Here is a 21,910-nt window from a genome sequence, read left to right on the forward strand (position 1 = left end):
TAAAACACTCTGAGAATTCCAATAACATTTCCCCTAGGCTTCCCACTAGCAGAGCTGGTGTTTTGGGAAACTTCATTGTATTGGGTGCTTTTCCACCAATTTTGGTAGGTCAATAGGGAAGGAGGTCAATGGACTACCCTTTTGATAGGGGAAAATTATAGGGGTCATGGCAGCCAAAGTACCGCTGAAAGAGATGGGACGATGGGTTCTGTTCCATTTGGTGTAACTGAAGCAACAGGAGAGACTAGATCAGAACTGACCCTTTCTCTTGCTTTCTCCAGCACAGATGGTAAGTTTTCGCTTCTCCACCCTACATTCTACGTAGAAGGAGACCAGTATTTGGCATCACTAGTTGGTAGTGACATTCTGCCACCTTCCATACTGCCCAAGGCCGAGTGGACAGAAGTTAACATAAATCTCAACAGAAATGCCTTTGCCAGGCCGCCATTTTCATCCCACACCTTTGGTGTCCCTGACAGGGTTCTGCTGTGATTGTATTTTAAGAGGTCTCCTGGGGAATAATTGAGAATATCTGCTTTCTACGGAAAGGTTTCAAACTCCGCTCCTCTCCTTCATGCGGCAATACAAGATCCACCAACCAAATGAGAGACTTTTCACGATATTCTTTATTGCCCTCAGACCCACATTGACAGTTAACATCGGACTATTTAGAGAACGGTTGTTTCCACCCTTGACCCATGTTGCTTCTGCACTGGTAAAGAGCCTTTCACAGAAATGTAACAAGGTGCACTTTATAGAAAACTTCTAGTTAAATGACCAAGTCCATGCTTTTAAATGTATCTACGAGTGCAAAACTTCCACACCCAAATGTTTTTAGTATCTAAGTCAAATATCAAAGGGTTTGCTACATAATCAGAAATGCACACACCACTATTCTGAAAATGAAGGCACATTTTCCAATAACCAGTGATAAGAAGTGCAGCATTGCCTAAGTGGGTGTGACAGCCTCTGCCCCTGGGCCACAGTGATGGCGTCCAGGGACGACGTGGCATCTCCAGTTGGCTGCCCTAGAAGCTCAGGGATGCGCCCAGCGTGGCAGCAAGGCTCACAATTGGAAGCCACGTCATTTACTGAAGGAGTGAAGTGGATTCACTGAATATGAGGAGGGAAATTAAGCCAAATCTCTTTACCCGTTGCGTTAACAAATATCCCAAATGTTGGCCAAATAATTTAGGTTTTATTATTTTTCATAGAACAGAGATTAGAAAACTTGAAATTTGGTTTTGTATTTCCACTCCTCAGAGATGTCCAAATACCGATTCTGTTCCAATATCAACGTAGAAAGTGGTAAATCGGCAATAAACCATAGACCTTCACAGTAATTCTTCCTTGTTTCACAAAAGTTAACGGAAAACGAAACACAAAATGTTCAAATATTTATCAATATGTATAATTTGCCATCCAAATGCTTTTTAAAAATTAATAAATATCTCATTATTACACATTAGATGTACATGGAGTTCCCTCCTAATCCTTGGATTTAAACATCAAATTTTAATTCTTATTTAGTTCTGGATACAAAGAAACATTCATGTACTTAACTTTACAATATTTATTCTGTAACAAGTTATACTCAAAACTCAAATGAACAGAGACCATTCCACTTGCAACCAACATACAGCTGTTACAAAAAAGTTAATTCAGTGTTCAAAAATGGATTTGCCCATTGATTTCTGCTTTAGTTCTCACTTGATATGTGGTTAGAAACTTTGGTTGTGGTAAAAATGTCCCAGACAAGTGTGAATTCATGACCTCAAACCCCAGGGCCACAGTGTGTGTCCCACTTGCACATATTCCTGCGTACAGTATTTCAAGGTGAAACAACAAAAGAGAAACTTTACATTGCATGAGATTTCCTTTCCGGTGCCTTCTTCAATGAGAATGGCTCTTCCAGCCCTCAGGAGGGAGCCCTGTGTATTTGGGCCCAGGGGAGCCATTATTCTGGGCACCTGTGAATGCAGCAAGGAGGCGAGAAGAGGCAGGAGCGGCCTCACCTCCACCTCCAGCATCCCTCCTAACACCGACCATTTTTCATGCATGAGGGGGTCCCGGCCTCCTCCTGGGCCATCCACGCCTCGTCTGCCTGTCTGCAGCCTCATTTGCAAAGTCTTCAGACTCCCCAGACCCACCCAGGAGTTCCACCCTCCAGGGTCCTCGTGAAGTCGGCCACACCAGCCATCAGGCCTGTCACGCTCCCACACCCTTTGTGCATTTATTTCCTACTGGACTCTGTCCACAGGCAGACGGAAGGAACCTTTGCACACTCACAGGAGCCCAGAACAGTGCCTGCCTCACGTGAACTAACGTAAGATGAGGCCAAGAGAAGGCTGGGTAGAAAAGCCGACAAGCAGTGCGGCTGTACCCAGGAAGACCACACTCGGCCCCCAAGCACGCCTGCCCGGGCAGCCTCACCAACAACCACCCCTGCTTGTTTTTTTTTTACATGCTATTGGATGAACAGGGGACGTAGGTCTGGACTTGCTGCCCCCTCCCTTCTTTTTTCTTTTTCTTCCTCTGTCCTCCTACCCTCTCCTTTCCTGTCTTCCCCCATTGACTTCTCTTCCCTTGTGTCCCTTTGTCACTTTCCACAGTGGACCCCCTGTGGCCCTCTTGTCCTGTCCCTGCAGCATCCAGGACCCTCCTCCCTGTGTCTGCAAATGCCAGGACTTGTCGGTCCCCAAACTGTCCACTTTCTAGTTGTCCTTGTTAGTTAAAATACCAAAACCCAGGGAGGAGTCCCGAGGTACAAATTGCCCAGTCAATCTGCGTGTGCACACAGACAGAGATGCACATCCGCTGTAATCAACGTAGGTATATGCATGTGTATATATGTATATACAGACAGAGATGCACATCTGTCGCAATCAATAAGTATATGTATGTGTGTGTGTGTATATATATGTATATATACATACGCAATTGATATTCACAAGTCCTGGTATAAAGTTGCAATTTTTCTGGCTGCTATAAAATATGCCAGTTTTAAAACTGTTTATTTGTTGCTTGCAAACTTATAAATATGTATAAACTCCATTATAAATAAATTGTGGCTGGCAGATGGCATTTTATCTGCCAGCAATGATTGCATGGAGTTATAAATGCTTATTAATCCTCCACTTTTAAACTCACAGCATGGACGCTGGGATCGATCACATGAAGTGGCATGAAAACATAATCATACAATAGAGGGGAAAAACAGTCAATGAGACAGGTAAAGGCTAGCAATTCACACCTGAGGGTGGTTCTCAAAGTCAAGACTGCCCACCAACTTCACCTGCAGTTTATCAGAAATGCAGATTCTCTGGCCCCATCCAGAACTACTGAGTCAGGAACTCCGGGGAGGACCCCCGTGGCTCTGATGCCTGCCTTTCACCCCGAGTCTGCTTATGAAGGCCTGTCTCTCTGCCAAAGGATTCCCCGGCTTGGTGTGCATAGGACTGGCCAGGACACTGGGGCGAGAAACAGCCTTCCACCAGTGCTGGGCTGTTTGGGTAAATGTCTAGCTCTCTCCCCAAGCTGGTGGATTAGCTCTGAGGTATATCCAGCCCTGCCGCCCTCAGTCCCCAGTGCAATTCATTATCCACATCCTGGTGACTTGCCTGACCACGCCTTCCTCATCAGCTTCCTTCCTTTCCCCACCCCTAAGTCTACATAAGCTCTGAGCTTCTCTCAAGGTCTGCTTCTGAGGGACCCCAAACTAAACAAAGGAATAGAAACACTTCCTTGTCCGTGTGAATGACTCATGCCTTTATGCATTTTGGGAAAAAAAGATGGAACATAAATGTAAACTCAAGGAGGGAAGCACTACTGGCCATTTTCCATCAGGGACTGAGCTTTATGTACAAGCCCTAAAGGACCCTAATAAGTCCTGCACTCTGTGCTAGATTCAGTCACTGTCACCACCCTCCAGCAAGTCAGTTGGCTCTGGTTTCCTCACTGAAAAATGGGTCCCTCCAGCTGTATTATCCCAGGACGCTCCCTTACTTGCTGTCCTCTGAGAAGCAGGGACAGTTCCAGGTTTACAACATGTGCCAGTTGTTTTTCCACTTCTCTTTCTCAGGACCAACTTACAGTTTTACTACAGAACCCTAGAGTATCATTCTGAAACCCAAGGCCAAGATCTGTCTGTGTCCTACAGTTACCTATTTGCAATCTTTCCACAATCTCCTTCCCATTTCCTACTGGGCTGTCACCGTTCACAGAAAGGCATTTATGGATGGCATCCTTACATACTTGGCCAGCGCAAGAGCACAGATGTACACTTTTGAGAGTGAAGCATCCCAGGAAACAACTGTCCTCCATGCTTACACATAATCACCGGCCCCCACAGCCTCTCAGGAGAGGAGCTGCACAGCCTGGTGGTGCAGGTGGAGAGCCAGGGCTCAGACAAACTGAGCAAAACCAGCTCAAGGCCACATGGCTCTGTGCATGTGGGAGCTAAGGTAGGCTGCCCGGGGAGCCTGGGATCCAAGGAAATGTGTGATTGGCCTTCAAGAATGACCGATTCAGGGAAATAAGGACCAGGACATTTGTTTTCAAGTGTTACTTATATAAAGGAGTCACCCAGGCATCTGATGCTAACTGAAAGGAGAGCTCCATTTCAGGAAGCGGGCATCTTCAGGACAGCAGGCTGGACACGGAGCCAGGAGACGTGAGTCGACACCGTCCCCAAGCACGGGGCCCTTTGAGGTGGCCGCACAAAGTGCTGCTCCATTCACTCCTCCCCCAGGCCTGCCCTGCTTTCAGCCAGGCCTTTCCCTTCGCACTAGGCTTGTCACCTTCTGTCCTCATTGGAAATGATCACTGCTACCCTCCTCCATCGGGAGAACCCCAGTTGGGTCTTTGTCCATCAACCCCAACAGCTGAGATGGCCCAAAACAGAATCATTGCTCAAATGAAACACAGGTAAAGGCCAGGCAGGCTCCCGGTCCTCTGGCCTCTCAAATATAAAAAGTCCGGAAGTGGTGGCTTAAACATAGGATTTAGGTGGAGAGTTATTTGATTTGAACACACCATCTGACTGTCCACCTGCTTCTTTTTTTTTTTTTTTTTTCAGCCGTACCATGTGGCTTGCAAGATCTTAGTTCCCCAACCCGGGATCGAACCCTTGGCCCCGGCAGTGAGAGTACCGAGTCCAAACCACTGGACCGCCAGGGAATTCCCCACCTGCTTCTACTATGAGCTGTTCAGAGTATCCCTAGTCGTCAGACGTCAAAGCTGACTGAAACCAGTGACCAGCGGCCCCACAGAAGCCCCGCAGGATCCCAGCAGATAGGAGTGTCACTGGAAAGCACAGCTAATTCACACAGGATGGTGCGGGTAGGAAGGTGAAGAGGGTTCTCCAGAGCCACTTAGTAACATGGGCCATTTTAGGACTGCTGGACCCTGCCTGGCTCTCCCGGCAGACACAGAGGCCTGGGTCAAGTGGCAGGGGGCCCACGAGAGGGGCAGCAGGTCCTGGCGCACTCCGAGGGCCCAGGGCGGCCCGGCACGGCGCTCAGTGACCACGCCCTGGGAGTTGGAGGCCCTGGAGCTGCCCCGCCCGTGGCTGCAGCGAAGTTTGCCTCTGAATCCCGAGCTCCCTGTGGAGCAGAGCTCGGGAAGCGCTGAGAGAGTGGAACAGCTCTGCTGCCCACCGACCCTGTAGCCTTGAGCAAGGTGGGCACTACCTGAGCCTCAATTTCCCCATCTGTGAGTGAGGCTCCGTGATACCCAGCACGTGGCTCTGGAAGGAAGAGATGAGATGACCCAGGTGAGCTCTTACATGCTTCACATGCTTTACAAATGGGAGAAAACAAAGACTAGAAAATTGCTACACCTCAAATCTGCTCCAAAGGCTACAAAAGAGTGCCAGTTATGTCCCACTAGCACTGTTCTGTGGGAAGCGATCTTAAAACCTGAGCTTAAAAATACATATTTTGGGGCTTCCCTGGTGGCGCAGGGGTTGAGAGTCCGCCTGCCGATGCAGGGGACGCGGGTTCGTGCCCCGGTCCGGGAAGATCCCACGTGCCGCGGAGCGGCTGGGCCCGTGAGCCATGGCCGCTGAGCCTGCGCGTCCGGAGCCTGTGCTCCGCAACGGGAGAGGCCACGGCGGTGAGAGGCCCACGTACCGCAAAAAAAAAAAAAAAAAAAAAAAACAAACATATTTTGAATGAATATTGAAACAATATTTGATCCCCCATTACTTTTAATTTTCTAAATTGATTCTCATGCAAAAAAACATATATTGCTTATCACCACTGAGATAAACACTAACTTCAGAGCAGAGAGCTACTAAACCTGCAGATTACCATTTCTTATACTCCTAAGAGAAAAACAAAACAGTTCAAATGTTCAGGGGCTCTCAGTTCTTAACTCTTGTTTCCTACTTTCCTTTGCCCTTAACATGAGCATTTTGGCCTTATGCAGGGGGGCATGCAAGTCTGTTGAAAGAAGTCATTTGATCCATTTTTATATGTGTGTACAGTCGCACACAGAGAAGGCTCATGCATCCCCACAGAGGTCGGATTTTTATGTATACGTCTGCAGGGCTGCAGGCCTCAAGGAGACAGAGTGCAGGGCAGTTCTCACAGCCACCCCAAAGTCTACATTGTCCCAGGGGAAGAGCCCGACCTAGCGGCTGTCCGGCATCCGGCCCCACTGCCTTTGGATAACTTGGAGCAGGGTATCTGTGCTGCACCTGAAAACAGACCATTCTAGGAAGAGGCAGGGCAGTCTAGAATTAGTGCCAGACTCCCCATAAAGTTCCAATTCACTGCAGAAAATTCTAGAAGATTGAAGCCACTGTCAGCTTTGGTTCATTGGACCTTCAAAGGGTAAAAACTCCACAGAAGGCTAACATGAATCCTTGGACCTGCCCCGAGCCATCCTCAGCCATCAGGTCTACCCCATCCTCCCATCCTGGCCACACACACCCTCTAAAAGTAGAAACAGGGTTCACACACGTAGCATTAGAACTTTGTGGAATTAGCGCTCATTAGAATTTTTAAAATCTACCGTTAACTCCACATTCTGGAAGAATCAAACTTATTACTCTCCAATGCTAAGTGTGTGCAGAGCGTCCTTCCATTGCACTGATGAAGGGAGTGCTGCCTGCAATGGATTTCACTGGGACAAGAGCCAACGTTGCAGCACAAGTGAGAAGGTGCCAACGAATGAGTGAATCCTTCCATCCTTTAAAAGACAACACCTGTTAAATCATATAGTAATCTCAAGCCAAACATTTTTTAAAAGTTAGAAACACTGTCGACTTCCTAACACCAAACGACCCAGTAGGAAATCAGTGTTTGATCCCGAAGGAAGGAGTCGGGACAAAGTGCTGCCCAGGGCACAAGCCCTTTTCATGGAGCAATTGGGAAACCACCGTAGAGACAAACCAGCCACTTTACCCACCAATCTCTCCAGAAGTGGGACCTCAAACTGATTCCCAAAGCTCTTGAGCCTGGTCCTGAGCTTCAGGCAAACCCGAAGCAGCCACAGCTGATGGAATGTCTCCAGGCAGGAACTCTGAGCACACGTGTTTGCAACCGTCTTCTGCAGATCGTACACATACTTCTTCCTCTACTGAATATAAAGGGGGGCGGGGTTTTACTAGCAGGTACTGCAGCAGCCCGTTTCCTAAGAGGATGTCCAAACTCCCAACTACCCCTCCACACATCCTCATTTTGTCCTTATACAGATAAAAACAAAGGAAGCATTTACCTGTCAAGATCTTGATCAGTGAGGCTTATTTTGTGCCCTGTTTGGCAGTAAAGTGGATCCCCAAGAACCCCTGGACAACCAGGGTCATGGGAGACGGCATTCCTGTGCTCAGCACCACCTGAAACAGCTGGAGTAACGCCTACTCTTCAGTGCAGCAGCCCTAATCTCTGGTGCTGGAAACCACGTGCACACAGGTGTGATGCAGGCAGCCTGGGAGGCGTCGCCAAGGAGGAGGGACAGCCATGAGGACCCGCACTTCACAGGGCTTTATGTGCAGAGCACAGACAGCATCTTGCCTTATTCTATTACAATCCCTCCTGCTGCTTCTTTTCCCTGTATTGTGCTTAGTAGGTAACACCTTCCCAGCAGACTTTCCCAGTGGAATGGGTCAGCTGAATTAACATTTTGCCCGGACGACTACAGTCAAACTTTGTTTTCATTAAAAACATACAGCACAGAACATCAGTCTTACATCTTTCTTAGTCTTAAAAAATATAAATATAGAGGGATAATTTGTACAGGATGTATAGGTATGTACACCTTTAATATGCACATGAGAATTCAGAACAAGTTTATGAAACTTGCACTTTAGGGAGGCCTTCCTCCTGGCGCTTTTGAACAAAGCTCTGAGCCAGCGGGCAGAGGCTTGAGTTCCCTTGGCCCAGTACCCATCTACCGGGAAGAAGTGAGCCCTCCTGACTGCAGGTGCAGTGTCGGGACGGGGCAGCTGGCAGGTCACGGGTTCCTCTCTACCGGCTGCTGAAGGCAGAGCTCACTCCCGGCAGAGACGATGGGTAGGCTGTTCTCCAGGTGGTGGTTGATGAGGTCGTTGATACTGTCAAAGATCCTGTCCTTTGTGCGGATCTGTGAGGGAGGCGGAGGGAAGGTTAGCACCTCCCACGGCAAAGGAAGGAGAACGGCCCCCACTGGGAGTCAGAACTGGAGAGGCAGCCTCCCTAGCGACCCAGGGTTTCCCTGTGCTTTCAGAGGTGGTGTCTGCTAAGTCCCTGGTCCCTGTCACTGGCCAGTAAATTCAGTCAGTTCATCTGTCCACCCCTCTGGGACTGAGCCATGGCCTCCCCCACCTTTAGCAACCAAGGGCCGTGGTGAGCTCCTCTGCCTCCCAACAGCCTCCTCTCTCTGGCTCCCCTCCTGCCCTCATGGGATCCATCCCAGAAACCTCTGTCCTGCACCACCCAGCGGTGTCTGAAGGCTCCCCTGCCCCTGCCACCCGCAGGCCTTTGCCCGGCCGTACTGGCCCAGACCGCTTCTTCCACCTGGGAACCTAGCTCAGCCTCCAGGTCAGCACCTTCAGGCCCCCGTCCTTCCTCACCACCCCTCCCCAGGCCAGCTGTCAGCATCCTGCGCACCTGCCAGGAAGGAGCCCACGGTTGTGAGGAGGGGCTCCAAGTTCCCACTAGAGGGTGACCCTTGCTGGGATGGAGGGGCAGTGCTGCACATTTCTGGTCACTCAGTTCTAAAGCTTAGTAGGGTGCCTGTCCATGAACTTCTCCTGAATAGATGAAGGCCTGAGATGGGGTGAGGGTGCAGGGTGGCCCTTTGCCTCTTCCCTCTGCACAATGGCCCTGTGCTCTGGTCCCTGGGGCCACCAGTCCCCCCACCCTGAGCCGGTACACTCACAGTACAGACCACACTTGAAGGAGGCAGTGTGAGTTCTGGCCAGGAGCAGTCTCCCAGTGTGCTCTGGATGCAGCCCTGGGGGCCTGCTTCTTTGAGAGGGAACGGAGATAGGGCAGGGAGCAGGCACCTGGCTGTACCCACTAGTGCTCCAGGCCCACTGATGGCCCTCACAGTGGGTCTGGGATGCCTGGGTACCCCAACCTCTCTCTCCAGCCTCATTTCTGGGACCCATCCCTCCCTTGGAACAACCAGGGAACAACCATCCCTCCCTCAAGGATCTGAAGGCACATCTATTCTCCTCACTTACTTGTCCCAATATTCTTTTCCCAAGTTCTTTTTTTCTTAATTTTATTGGAGTATAGTTGATTTAAAATGTTGTGTTAGTTTCTGCTGTACAGCAATATGAGTCAGTTATACATAAACATATATCCACTCTTCTTTGGATTCTTTTCCCATATAGGTCATTACAGAGTACTGAGCAGAGTTCCCTGTGCTATACAGTAGGTTCTTATTAGTTTATCTATTTTATATATAACAGTGTGCATATGCCAATCCCAATCTCCCAATTTATCCCTGCCCCCCTTTTCCCCCCGGTAACCATAAATTTGTTTTCTACATCTGTGACTCTATTTCTGTTTTGTAAATAAGTTATTTGTAACATTTTTTAGATTCCACATATAAGTGATATCCTATGATATTTGTCTTTCTCTGTCTGAATTACTTCACTCAATATGACAATCTCTAGGTCTATCCATCCTTCTCCAAGTTCTTAATCTCACTCTCCTTCCCTAATGTGGCCACCCTTGTTTCTTCCCCTCCATCAACCCACCGATGGGATGTCCATCTCTGGGCCTTCAGTCCCATATCTCATTCTCCCTCTAAATCTATGCTTCAGGTGTGCATATCAGAAGCCCCTGCCAAGGCCATCTGCCCTGGGCTTTAAACTTTTTAAAATTAGGATGCTCTCCTCTCCTGGGTTCCAACTCTGATGTGAGGCTCCTCCCCACCCACCTCTGTAAGCACTGAAGGGGAAGAAACTTCCCAGGCCATGGGGTCCCCTGACTCTTGGGCATTAAGCCTCAGTAAGGGTGTAATCTGATGGGCACATTCAGAAAAAAATCTTTTTGCGAGACTTTCTGGCATCTTTGCATCAAGGTTGTTTAATCCTCCTGGGGCTCCTTAGAATTCCCCACCCAGAAAGACCCCCTGGGTGACACAACAGGCCCCTTCCTTGGATGCTGAAGGCACCCAGGAGCTCAGCTTGAGCCTAGTATTATCGGGGTGTTGCCTTTACATCACTGACTCCTTATTTCCACTTCTTAATGATTAACACTCATTTATGTTCTGGGGCAATAGAGACAGATGAAGAAGGATTTATGTTGGGGAAGTGTCTGGAACAGTGGTCTAAACCTGGGCTCACGTTGGCATCACCTGAGTTGCTCTCAGTCACCCCATGCCCAGGCCATCTCCATCAGGAGCTTGGGATGGGGCCTGGGCACTAGCGTGTTTTATGTTCCCTCCGTGATTCCAACATGCTGCCAAGCTGAGGACCACTGGTCAGTGTTTTTGTAGTACATAGGCTGGCCAGTATAAACATGCACACATGTAAGCACACAGAAGAGTAAGCCATATAAAGAAGTAGGCAGTTTACTTCACTCCTATAAATACTTGCTGAAACTCTGATCTGGCTACTGCCCAGAGAACTTGCAGCCCACAGACCCATCTGTGTGGACTCACCTGCCATGTGCTGGGAATGCCAATGGCTGATTTTAAAAGCCCAGCAGCCCAGACAAACCTAGGACAAACTTCTCCAGATGCATAAAGGGATTCTGCTACAGTGATGACACCTGAATGTTAACCCCAGAAAACTATGTCAGGCTTTGCATAGCAAAAAAAGCATATAAAAGTGAGGATGAAAGCCTTTGTTTTAGTTCAATATGCATATATTGAAAAAGAAGAAAAATCTGAAATCAATAATCTAGGCTTCCACTTTAGGAAACTAGAGAAGGAAAAGCAAGTTAAGTTCAAATTAAGTAAAGGGAAAGAAATAATAAAAATTAGGGCAGAAATCAATGAAATTGAAATAGGAAATCAATACAGAAAATCAATGATTCCCAAAGCTAGTTCTTTGAAAAGATAAATAAAATCAATAAGCCTCTAACCAGGCTAAGTAAGAAAAAATGAAAGAAGACCCAAATTACTAATATCAGAAGTGAAAGAGGGGTCATCACTACAGATCTCATGGACATTAAAAGGATAATAAAGGAATATTACAAATAACTTGAAGCTTTCCCAGTAAGACCAGGAACAAGGCAAGGATGTCCCATCTCATTACTCCTTTTCAACATCATAGTGGAAGTCCCAGCTAATACAATAAGTCAAGAAAAGGAAATAAAATGTATGCTGATTGGAAAGGAAGAAATAAAATTGTCTTTGCTCACAGATGATATGATTGTCTATGAATAAAATGCAAAAAAATCAACAGCAACAATAACCAAAAACAAACAACCAGCCAAACATTCCTGGAACTAATAAATGATTGTAGCAAGATTGCAGGATAAGAGGTTACAATACAAAAGTCAGTTGCTTTCCTATGTACAAGCAATGAACAAGTTGAATTTGAAATTAAAAACATAATACTATTTATTGGGTTGGCCAAAAAGTTTGTTTGGGTTTTTCCCAAAACATCTTACGGAAAACCCCGAACAAACTTTTTGGCCAATCCAGTATATTAACACCCCCAAAATGAAATACTTAGTTATAAATCTAACAAAATATATACACAATTATATGAGGGAAACTACAAAATTATAATGAGATAAAGTTTTAAAAACTAAATAAATGAACATATATTCAGTATTCATGGATAGAAAGACTCAATATTGTCAAGATGTCAGTTCTTCCCAACTTGATCTATAGATTCAATGTATTCCCAACCAAAATCCCAGCAAGATATTGTGATATTGACAAACTTATTCTAAAGTTCACATGGAAAAGCAAAAGGCCGAGTGTAGCCAACACAATATCAAAGGAGAAGAATAAAGTTGGAGGACTGACAATACTCAACTTCAAGCTTTACTATAAACTTCAGTAATCAGGATAGTTTGGTATTAGTGAAAGAATAGACAAATGATCAATGGAACAGAATAGAGAGCCCAGAAATAGACCCACACAAATACAGACGACTGATCTTTGACAAAGAAGCAAAGGCAATACAGTGGAGTAAATATTGTCTTTTCAACAAATGGTGCTAGAACAGCAAATCGTGCTAGACAACCACATGCAAAAAACTGAACTTAGACACAAACCGTACACTCTTTACAAAAATTGACTCAACATGGATGATAAACCTAAATGTAAAATGCAAAACTATAAAACTCTTACAAGATAACATAGGAGAAAACCTAGATGACTGTGGGTTTGGTGATGACTTTTTATTTATGATATCAAAGGCATGATCCATGAAAGAAGGAAATGAGAAGCTGGATTTCACTAAAATTAAAAACTTCTACCCTTCAATTGACACAGTCAAGAGAATGAGAAGACATGCCATAGATGGGAAGAAAATATTTGCAAGAGACATATCTAATAAATAAAATAATATATAATAACAATAAATAATAAAAATAAAATAATAAGTTTGGACTATTATCCAATACAGTATTCTACTATACAAATAACTCTTAAAACCAACAATAAGAAAACAAACAACCAGACTTTAAAAAGGGCCAAATCAAGAATATATAATGGGGAAAAACAGCCTCTTCAATAAATGGTGTTGGGAAAGCTGGACATACAAAAGAATCAAACTAGAATACTTTCTCACACCATATACAGAAATAAAATGGATTAAAGACTTAAATGTAAGACCTGAAACCATAAAAATTCTAGAAGAAGACCTAGGCAGACACTCTCTGACATCGGTTTTAGCCATAGTTTTTTGGACATGTCTCCCCAGGCAAGGGAAATGTAAGCAAAAATGAACAAATGAGATTACATCGAACTTAAAAGCTTTTGTACAGTGAAGGGAACTATCAACAACAACAAAAGGCCACCTATAGAATGGGAGAAGATATTTGCAAATAATAAACCCAATACAGGGTTAATATCCAAAATATACAAAGAACTCACACAACTCAACATTAAAAAAAAATAACCTGATTAAAAATGGTCAAAGGACTTGAATGGACATTTTTCCAAAGAAGACATACAGATGGCCAACAGGCATGGAAAGATGCTCAACATCACTAATCACCACAGAAATGCAAATTAAAACCACAGTGAAATATCACCTCACACCTGTCAGAAGAGCTATTGTCAAAAAGACAAAAAATAGCAAGTGTTGACCAGGATGCGAAGAAAAGGGAACCCTCCTACACTGTTGCTGGGAATGTAAATTGATGCAGCCACTGTGGAAAAGCAGCATGGAGATGCCTCAAAAAATTAAAAATAGATTTCCCATGTGATCCAGCAATTCCACCTCACTGTCCTAGCAGTATCTGCAAGGGTGGGAGCAAGAGTGGAGCTGGAAAGTGGTGGGTCAACCTCAGGATGTTAATTTTTGGAGTAGAATATCAGGTTTGGGATCTGAGGGCACAGGAGAGACTGAGTAAAGTCTCTGAGCTCTTCTCACCGCTCCCCTTCATTGATTCTGGACGTTTTCTCCATCAAGGTTGACTAAGCCAGGTGTGGACAGCTGTCAGAAGGGACACCCTATGCCTGGGTTTTGCTCTGTAGTCTGGGCTCTTCACCTTGATGAGCAGTGAAGAGGGCAGTGGTGGACGTGAGTGCCGGGAGGATGGGGTGATGCAGGGGGCAGTCATCCAGGAGGGCAGAGGAGAGGAGAGCTAAGTTGCAGCCTGGTTTGACCACACCTGATCACCTCACAGGTGAGCTTCCGTGCCCTTCCAGATGTGGGGCTGCTTGATCAGCCCTTTGGAACTCTAACTTTCCAGCAGTATTGGGTTTAAGAACTTTTGTTCTAACTGTTCAGAAAGTGTAATGATTCCTTGTTGTTTGTATCAACTAGCACAGCAAATTCTACCTTAAAATTGATTTCTTTAGGAGCCCTGTAGATGGATAGAATTGTAGTCTCTCTAAATGCAGAACTTTCATCCCAGGAAGATCCTCTGGGGCCCCGCTAGTTCTAAGTGCTCACCTCTGTGAGGCTTCCAGGGTGCCAGCTGATAAGGCACTGCTCAAGAGAGCACCAAAAAAGTCCTAATTCCAGCTTAAAGGAGGAAGGCTGGGGCACTCAGTGCATCCCCAAGCTGTCTGACCCTGCAGCGCTCACCACCAGAGACCATGTCAAATGTACTTTGGCGGGCGAGAATCCTGGACCCAGAATGCAGACCCAGGGAGGACAGAGCCATCCCACAAGGCTAACCTGATAACTTTGTGAAAATCTGTGAACACAGAGCAAACTGGGAAGAGAAGAAGCACAGAGTAGCGTGGACAGCAGACTCTCCTGCAAGCCCGCCTGGACTGCGGAGAAGCGGAGGTTGGACGCTCACCTGCGTCCTTACAGGTGAGGCTCAGCCGTCCCTTTCCCAGGATAGAAGCTGTGTGCCTTTTGCTCCCTCTAGTGGCTGGCAGAACACAATGGCAAAGAAGTTGAACTGAGAGCTTTCGGAAGCTTCCTTCGATATTATCTGGTGTTGCCCGCCGCAAACATTTTCTTCTTAGCCATGAAGCAACCCTGTGACACAAAGCCCCAGGCAGAGGCCCCAAAATGTACAGGCCAGGAAGGATGCGTTCACTAGACTGTGGTTCTCAGCTTGAGCAGCATCAAAAGCCCCTGGGGTCTTCTGGAAGCACAGACTGCCTGACACCCCCACCCCAAGAGATTCTGACTCAGCAGGTGGAGCCTGAGAATTTGCATTTCTAGCAGGTTCCAGTGGAAAGGGGACCCCACTCTGAGAACCACTGGGCGAGAAGAGTACAGCTCGAAGCTCTGTTGGTCTAACTGCATTGTTGACAGGAACGTGACAGTACCTGCCCTGTTCATTCAGCCCCTCCACCCACCCAGTATCAAAACAGAAATGATGGGACATTCTCAAGATGCTCCACTGAGATGTAAACCAGCCAGACGCCAGCGCTTTCCTTCGTCACCCAGCTGGGTGCCAAGCAGCATCCTGTGTGCTTTGTGAACTACCATCGGACCTCCCCCACAATCCCCAAGATAACCGTCCGGTGTAGTGACAAGAAGGCAGTTTCAAGGACCTGGGTTCACCTCCCCACCTGCCACCTCCTAATGGTGCCCTTTAGGGCAAGTTACTGACCTCTCTGAGCCTTCATTTCCATGTAAAGTGGTTATCATAATAGTCCTACTTCATAGGATTCTCATCAGAAGTAACTGATTAATGTGCATGAAGAATTTCGCACAGTGCAGGGCCCCTAGGACGTGCTCAGTAAATGTTTGCTGTTCCTGTTTTTCATACCATACTGAGCAGTTTTTTTTTTTTTTTTTTTTTTTTTGTTATGCGGGCCTCACTGTTGTGGCCTCTCCCGTTGCGGAGCACAGGCTCCGGACGCGCAGGCGCAGCGGCCACGGCTCACGGGCCCAGCCGCTCCACGGCACGTGGGATCCTCCCAGACTGGGGCACGAACCCGTGTCCCCTGCATTGGCAGGCGGATTCTCAACCACTGCGCCACCAGGGAAGCCCTGAGCAGTTTAAACTTACCCTGAAGGCAAAGGCCATCCTGGAGAGATTTAGAGCAGGGAATGACATTAGAGGAGCCTCCTGCTGGCAGTGAAGGGTGGGGGGAAATGCACTGACAATCCAGGGAGAGAGGGACCCTTTCAGAGATATTTAGGGGATTGATCAGTCAGAGAATGTGGAGTGTGAGAGGGAGGTGCTGGTGGCAGAGGCTTGCTGACTGGGCAAGCCATGGGAAGGCATCCAGGGCGCAGCTGGGGAGAGGAGCTGGGAACGATGGGATGATACCTTCCCCTTTAGACGTGGTGGGCTCAAGTTGCCTAGAACGCTTATGTGGAGTTGCTCTGTAGGCATTTAGAAATTGTGCATTTTAAAATGGTACATTAGGGCTTCCCTGGTGGCGCAGTGGTTAAGAATCCGCCTGCCGATGCAGGGGACGCGGGTTCGTGCCCCGTTCCTGGAAGATCCCACATGCCGCCTGCGCGTCGGTGAGAGGCCCGCATACCACAAAATAAATAAATAAATAAATAAAAATAAAAATGGTACATTAAGGGAGTTCCCTGGGGGCCTAGTGGTTAGGATTCCAGGCTTTCACTGCCACAGCCCGGGTTCAATCCCTGGTTTGGGAACTGAGATCTCACAAGCCATGTGGTGAGGCAAAAAAAAAAAAAAAAAAAATCGTGCCTTAAGGAGTACACTCAATCGATGACAAAATGATTACATCCAGCCCCGTCCAAAGGGTGGCACTAGAACAGGCAAAGCTGTCAGTTGAAGATGTCTTCTGATGAAAACTCTGATTCCACAGGAACAGTTGCACATACAGACCTGCAGCCCTCTGTCCACTGTCTCAGCTTTGGCTGGATCCACTGGGACATCCTCCCACCCCAAAAAGTTCATGCCTGAATGCAATCTAACACAGATAGGGTGTAGACCCATCCTGGCCACATCGCCTGGCCTCTTCCAGACTTGAAATTAAGGAGCAGTCCAAAAAAAAAAAAAAAAAAAAAAGGAGCAGTCCAGGTCCATCCTAAACCCAAGGGCCACAGTGCTGGCTCCACATCAGCCCCCAGGACTGCAATGCCAAGGGTCGTACTTGGAATCTTGCACGCCAATTGCTTACATTTTCCAATTGATGCCTTGCTCCACATGAACACTCATTTTCCATCCAAATTGTAAGCCCGATCATGAATCCCTGCACAGCTGGGATCCTGGACATCTTCCAATCTCCCCCTCCCACCCCATGGTTTCCCTGACCAGCCACATCCAGGGTGAGGGGGACTATTTTGGGCTCCCTGGCCCTGGTTCCTTCTAGGTGTAATGTCCCTTCCTTCTCCAGTTCCAAGGTACTAAGAAGCCTCAATCATCCCCAATTTGCCCAAAAGTCATCAAAGTCTGTTTCTGATAATAGAAGAGAAAAAAGGTAGAAGGTTGACCACAGTATCCAAAAGGGAAATTCATAGGAAATGTTCACCAATCAGGGTTTCTTCAGAGCCATGCCAGAGAAGCACAGAAATGTTGTGGACACATTAGCTCCAAGCTCCCCTAGGGCGCTGGTGTATTTACAGAAAAAGAGGAGGGAAGGTCCCTTACCAAATATTGAGTGGGGAAGATACTAAAATGTACCTATGTGTTTTAACTTCTTTAATTTTGTAATTGTCAATAGAAAATAGAGATGGGTGAATAGCTGATGTTTTACATCATTAAATGATTCTCTTTTTACAGGAAAGGCATGAGTAAAGGAATTCTAATTTAAAATCTAAGACTGAGTATAGGCATTGTCGTATCCACTTCTAAAACAAAAGAGAAGGAGGTGGATTGCCAGTGGATACTGTAACCTTAGCACACTGTGGGCTAGCAGAAAAGAGGAAGCCTGTTGAAATAAAAGGGTGAGGAGGAGGGTAGCCTAGAATGTGGGGGGGAGGGCGGATCCTGCAGCTGAGGAGAGAGAGGAGCAATGGTGGGAGGGAGAGCAGTTAGGCTGCCTGGAGAATGCTCCAGAGTAACTGAGCCAGCAGCTCCACCACCCCCTCCTTCCCCTTTGCCTCCTTATAGCCAAACTAGTATTTTGCCTTCGGGGAAGAAGCCAGAGACTGTTTATCCAAAGAAATTAAATAAGACGTCTGGGGAAATTAAGGCTATAGGAGGGTAAAGGTGATTCCAAGTCAAACACTCCTGGGAGGTACCTGGCGTAAAAGTCCGAGCCCCCTCCTCTCCTTCTCATCCTACAGTCCTCTAATCTGTCATACAACAGCTCCCCTTCACCTAATCCCCTCCAAAATATCCCTACCCCATGCCTCACCCACCACACACACATAATCTCAGTCAGTCTTCAATGCTAATGCCAGGAAAGACTAGAGGGAAAGATACCTAAATGTATTACAGCAGAGGAGATCCATCCCAGGAAAATCAATCCAGTCTCTTGTTCTTATATATGGCAAGGAAATGTACTGGCCATCTTAAGAATGTCAGTACCATGAAAAGAAAAATCATGATAAGCAAACAATCACCTGACCCCAGAAGTTAAGTTGGAAAATAGACAAAATATTTAAAACAACTCATATTAATAACACCAAAAAGTAAAAATATTCTTCTTCTTTTTAACCATTAAAAAGAACAAGATGCACAAAAAAGTAAAACAATCAGAAGATAACAAATTTTCCTTTAGAAATTAAATATACAATTTGTAAAATTATACATATATTAAGTTTGGGAGATCATCAAGGAAACCTTTCAGAACATAGAGCAAATTTTCAAAGAACTGGAAACTTGCAGGAAAGAAGAGACAGAAGATCAATCCAAGAGATCCATCCCCTCAACCAGGTGTTCTAAGGGGAAAGAATAAAGAAGGTAAGAAATTATCAAAGAAATAATATAAGGAAATTGCTCTGACCTAAGAAAAAACAAAAAAATTTCAGATGGAAAGGGTTCATCACATCTCTGGAAAAAATGAATAAGAAAAGGTACACACAGATTCATGACCATGTCATTGTAGAAGGTAAAGAAAAAACTAAAAATATCTATTAGGTAAAGAAAAAGTAATCCACGAAAGATTAAGAATCAGAGCAGCCATGCTACAGCCAACCATAAGGTGAATCAAAGTGACTTCAAAATATATTTTCAGGGGCTTCCCTGGTGGCGCAGTGGTTGAGAGTCCACCTGCCGATGCAGGGGAAACGGGTTCGTGCCCTGGTCCAGGAGGATCCCACATGCCGTGGAGCAGCTGGGCCTGTGAGCCATGGCCACTGAGCCTGTGCGTCCGGAGCCTGTGCTCCACAATGGGAGAGACCACAGCAGTGAGAGGCTCGCGTACCACAAAATATATATATATATATATATATATATATATATATATATATATTTTTTTTTTTTTTCAGATATGTAGGAATGAGAAAGCTCATGCCCATGCATCTGTTTTGAGGAAGAACTCCAATTAAAATGAGTGAAAACCATAAAAGAGGAAGATATAGTATACACAACAGGCTGAAACTCACCCAGGACTCCAATGAGACTATGTTCTTAGAATAATGGGTTTGCTTTAGAAATCTATTAGTCCACATTAGAACAGAAAATCAGACTATCTTCATGAATGTTCCAAAAATAGATGGAATAAGCTGGATAATAGTAATGACATGGTGAGGAAAACTTAGGTCTCTTCTCTCAAGAAGAAGGCAGTTAGAAACTTCAAGATTAACTTATTTAAAAGTAATTGTATAAAATAATATGAATATAATGTCATGTTGGGCCTAACATAGAAATGTAATATATGTATAACATATTTGCCAATAACAGTACAAAGGATGTGGGCAGAGCAAAGCTGTATTAGGCTAGAGAAATAATTTCAGAGGGTAAGGTAATATAACAATGCATTGTTAAGTCTGTAACATTAATATAATAGATTTAATATGTATAACAATAATGCCACAGTAAGGGGATACACTCTCTGACCAAAATGGAATGAAACTGGGACTCAACAGCAGGAAAAAAATACAGAAACTCACAAATACATAGAAATTCAAAAACAAATTCCTACATAATCAATGAGTCAAAGAGATATCAGGAGGGAAATAAGAAAATACTTAAAATAAATGAAAACGAAGACACAACAGACCAAACTTATGAGCTACAGCTATACTTAAGAAATTTATAGCTGTAAATGTCTATATTGACAGAAAAGATCTCAAATCAATAACATAACCCCTCACCTAAAGACTCTGAAAAAAAGAAGAGCATACTAAACTTAAGGCAAGCAGAAGAAAGAAAATCATAAAGATTAAAGTAGAGATAAACAAAATGGAGAATGGAGAAACAATAGAAAAAAATCAATGAAACCAAAAGCTGGTTCTTTGAAAATGTCAACAAACTTGACAAACCTTTAGCTAGATTGACCAAATTAAAAAATAAAGAAGAATCAAATTACTATACTTAGAAATGAAAAGGGGAACATTTTCCCCACATTATAGACATAAAAAAGATTATAAAAGAATACCATGGAAAATTTTATGCCAACGAATTTGATATTAGGTGAAATGGACAAATATTTAGAAAGACACAAACTATCAAAACTGACTCAAGAAGAAATATAAAATCTGAATATACCTATAACAAGTGAAGATATTAAGCAGTAAACAGAAGTACCCCAAAAGAAAAGCCCAGGACCAGATAGCTTCACTGCTGAATTCTATCAAATGTTTTAAAGAAGAATTAATATAAATTCTTTGGAATTTCTTCCAAAAAATAGAAGATGAGGGAGTATTTCCAAATTCAATCAATGAGGCCAGTAGTACCCTGATACCAAAACCAGACAAAGAAACTACAAGAAAAGAGAACTACTGACTAATATCTCTTATGAATATGGATGCAAAAAATCCTCAACAAAAAATACTAGCACACCAAATCCAGAAACGTATAAAAAAAATTATACACCATGACCAAGTGTAATTTATTCCAGGAATGCAAGGTTGGTTTAACATCTGAAAACTGATTGATGGAGTTGAACATATCAATAGAATAAAAAACAAAAATCACATAATTATTTCAATAGGCACATATAGAGCATTTGACAAAATCCAACACTTTTTCATGTTAAAAGATACTCAAAAAAGTAGAAGGAAATTCACTTAACATGATAAAGGACATCCACAAAAAACTCACAACATCATACTTAATGGTGAAAGATTGGATGCTTTCCCCTTAAGATAAGTAAAAAGATAAAGACGACCCACTCTTGCCACTTCTATTATTCTACTGGATGTTCTAGCCAGGGCAAATAGTTAATAAAAAGAAATAAAATGCATCCAGATTTGAAAGAAGTAAACTATCTCTATTCACAGATAATATGATCTTATATGTAGAAAACACTAAAGAATCACTAAAAAATACTATTAGAACTAATAAATGAGTTCAGCAAATTTGCAGGATACAAGATTTTTTTTTTTTTCTTTGTGGTACGCGGGCCTCTCACTGTTGTGGCCTCTCCCATTGTGGAGCGCAGGCTCCGGACGCGCAGGTTCAGCGGCCATGGCTCACGGGCCCAGCCGCTCTGCAGCATGTGGGATCTTCCCGGACCGGGGCACGAACCCGTGTCCCCTGCATCGGCAGGCGGACTCCCAACCACTGCGCCACCAGGGAAGCACCAGGATACAAGATTAATATAAACAATTAATTGTAGTTATGTACTTGCAAACAACAGAATGAGAATGAAATTGAGAAAACTATTGCATTCATGAGTACATCCAAGAAACAAATATATAGAGAGGAATAAATTTAACAATGTAAGTGGAAAACTTACACTCTGAAAACTAAAAAAAACATTGTCAAAATAAATTAAAGAAGATCTAAATAAGTGGAAAAACATCCCATATTCATGGACAGAGACAGCACTATTAAGA

At 44.8% G+C, this 21,910-nt stretch overlaps 2 protein-coding genes across 6 annotated transcripts in view; one reads left to right on the plus strand and one right to left on the minus strand.

Annotated features, from left to right (window-relative positions):
- The first annotated feature begins 201 nt into the window (after nucleotides 1-201).
- LOC136794737 (uncharacterized) lies at nucleotides 202-3,038 on the plus strand. The gene is made up of 3 exons (XM_067041056.1): nucleotides 202-289; nucleotides 2,732-2,819; nucleotides 2,894-3,038. Exons 1-3 carry the CDS (start codon nucleotides 202-204, stop codon nucleotides 3,036-3,038), a joined length of 321 nt encoding a protein of 106 aa, XP_066897157.1.
- SHC3 (SHC adaptor protein 3) overlaps nucleotides 609-21,910 on the minus strand; it is a 156,552-nt gene continuing 135,250 nt past the window's right edge. For 3 of the 5 annotated variants that reach the window (XM_067041078.1, XM_059072843.2, XM_067041079.1), the window contains one exon: nucleotides 609-8,586. In XM_067041078.1, coding sequence (XP_066897179.1) covers nucleotides 8,458-8,586 — 129 coding nt within the window. In that variant the 3' untranslated portion in view covers nucleotides 609-8,457. The remainder of the gene's footprint in view (nucleotides 8,587-21,910) is intronic. The other 2 variants (XR_010841902.1, XR_010841901.1) reach the window with 2 other exon arrangements.

The sequence above is a fragment of the Kogia breviceps genome, chromosome 8 (assembly GCF_026419965.1).
Source record: "Kogia breviceps isolate mKogBre1 chromosome 8, mKogBre1 haplotype 1, whole genome shotgun sequence".
In the NCBI taxonomy this organism is placed as follows: domain Eukaryota; kingdom Metazoa; phylum Chordata; class Mammalia; order Artiodactyla; family Physeteridae; genus Kogia; species Kogia breviceps.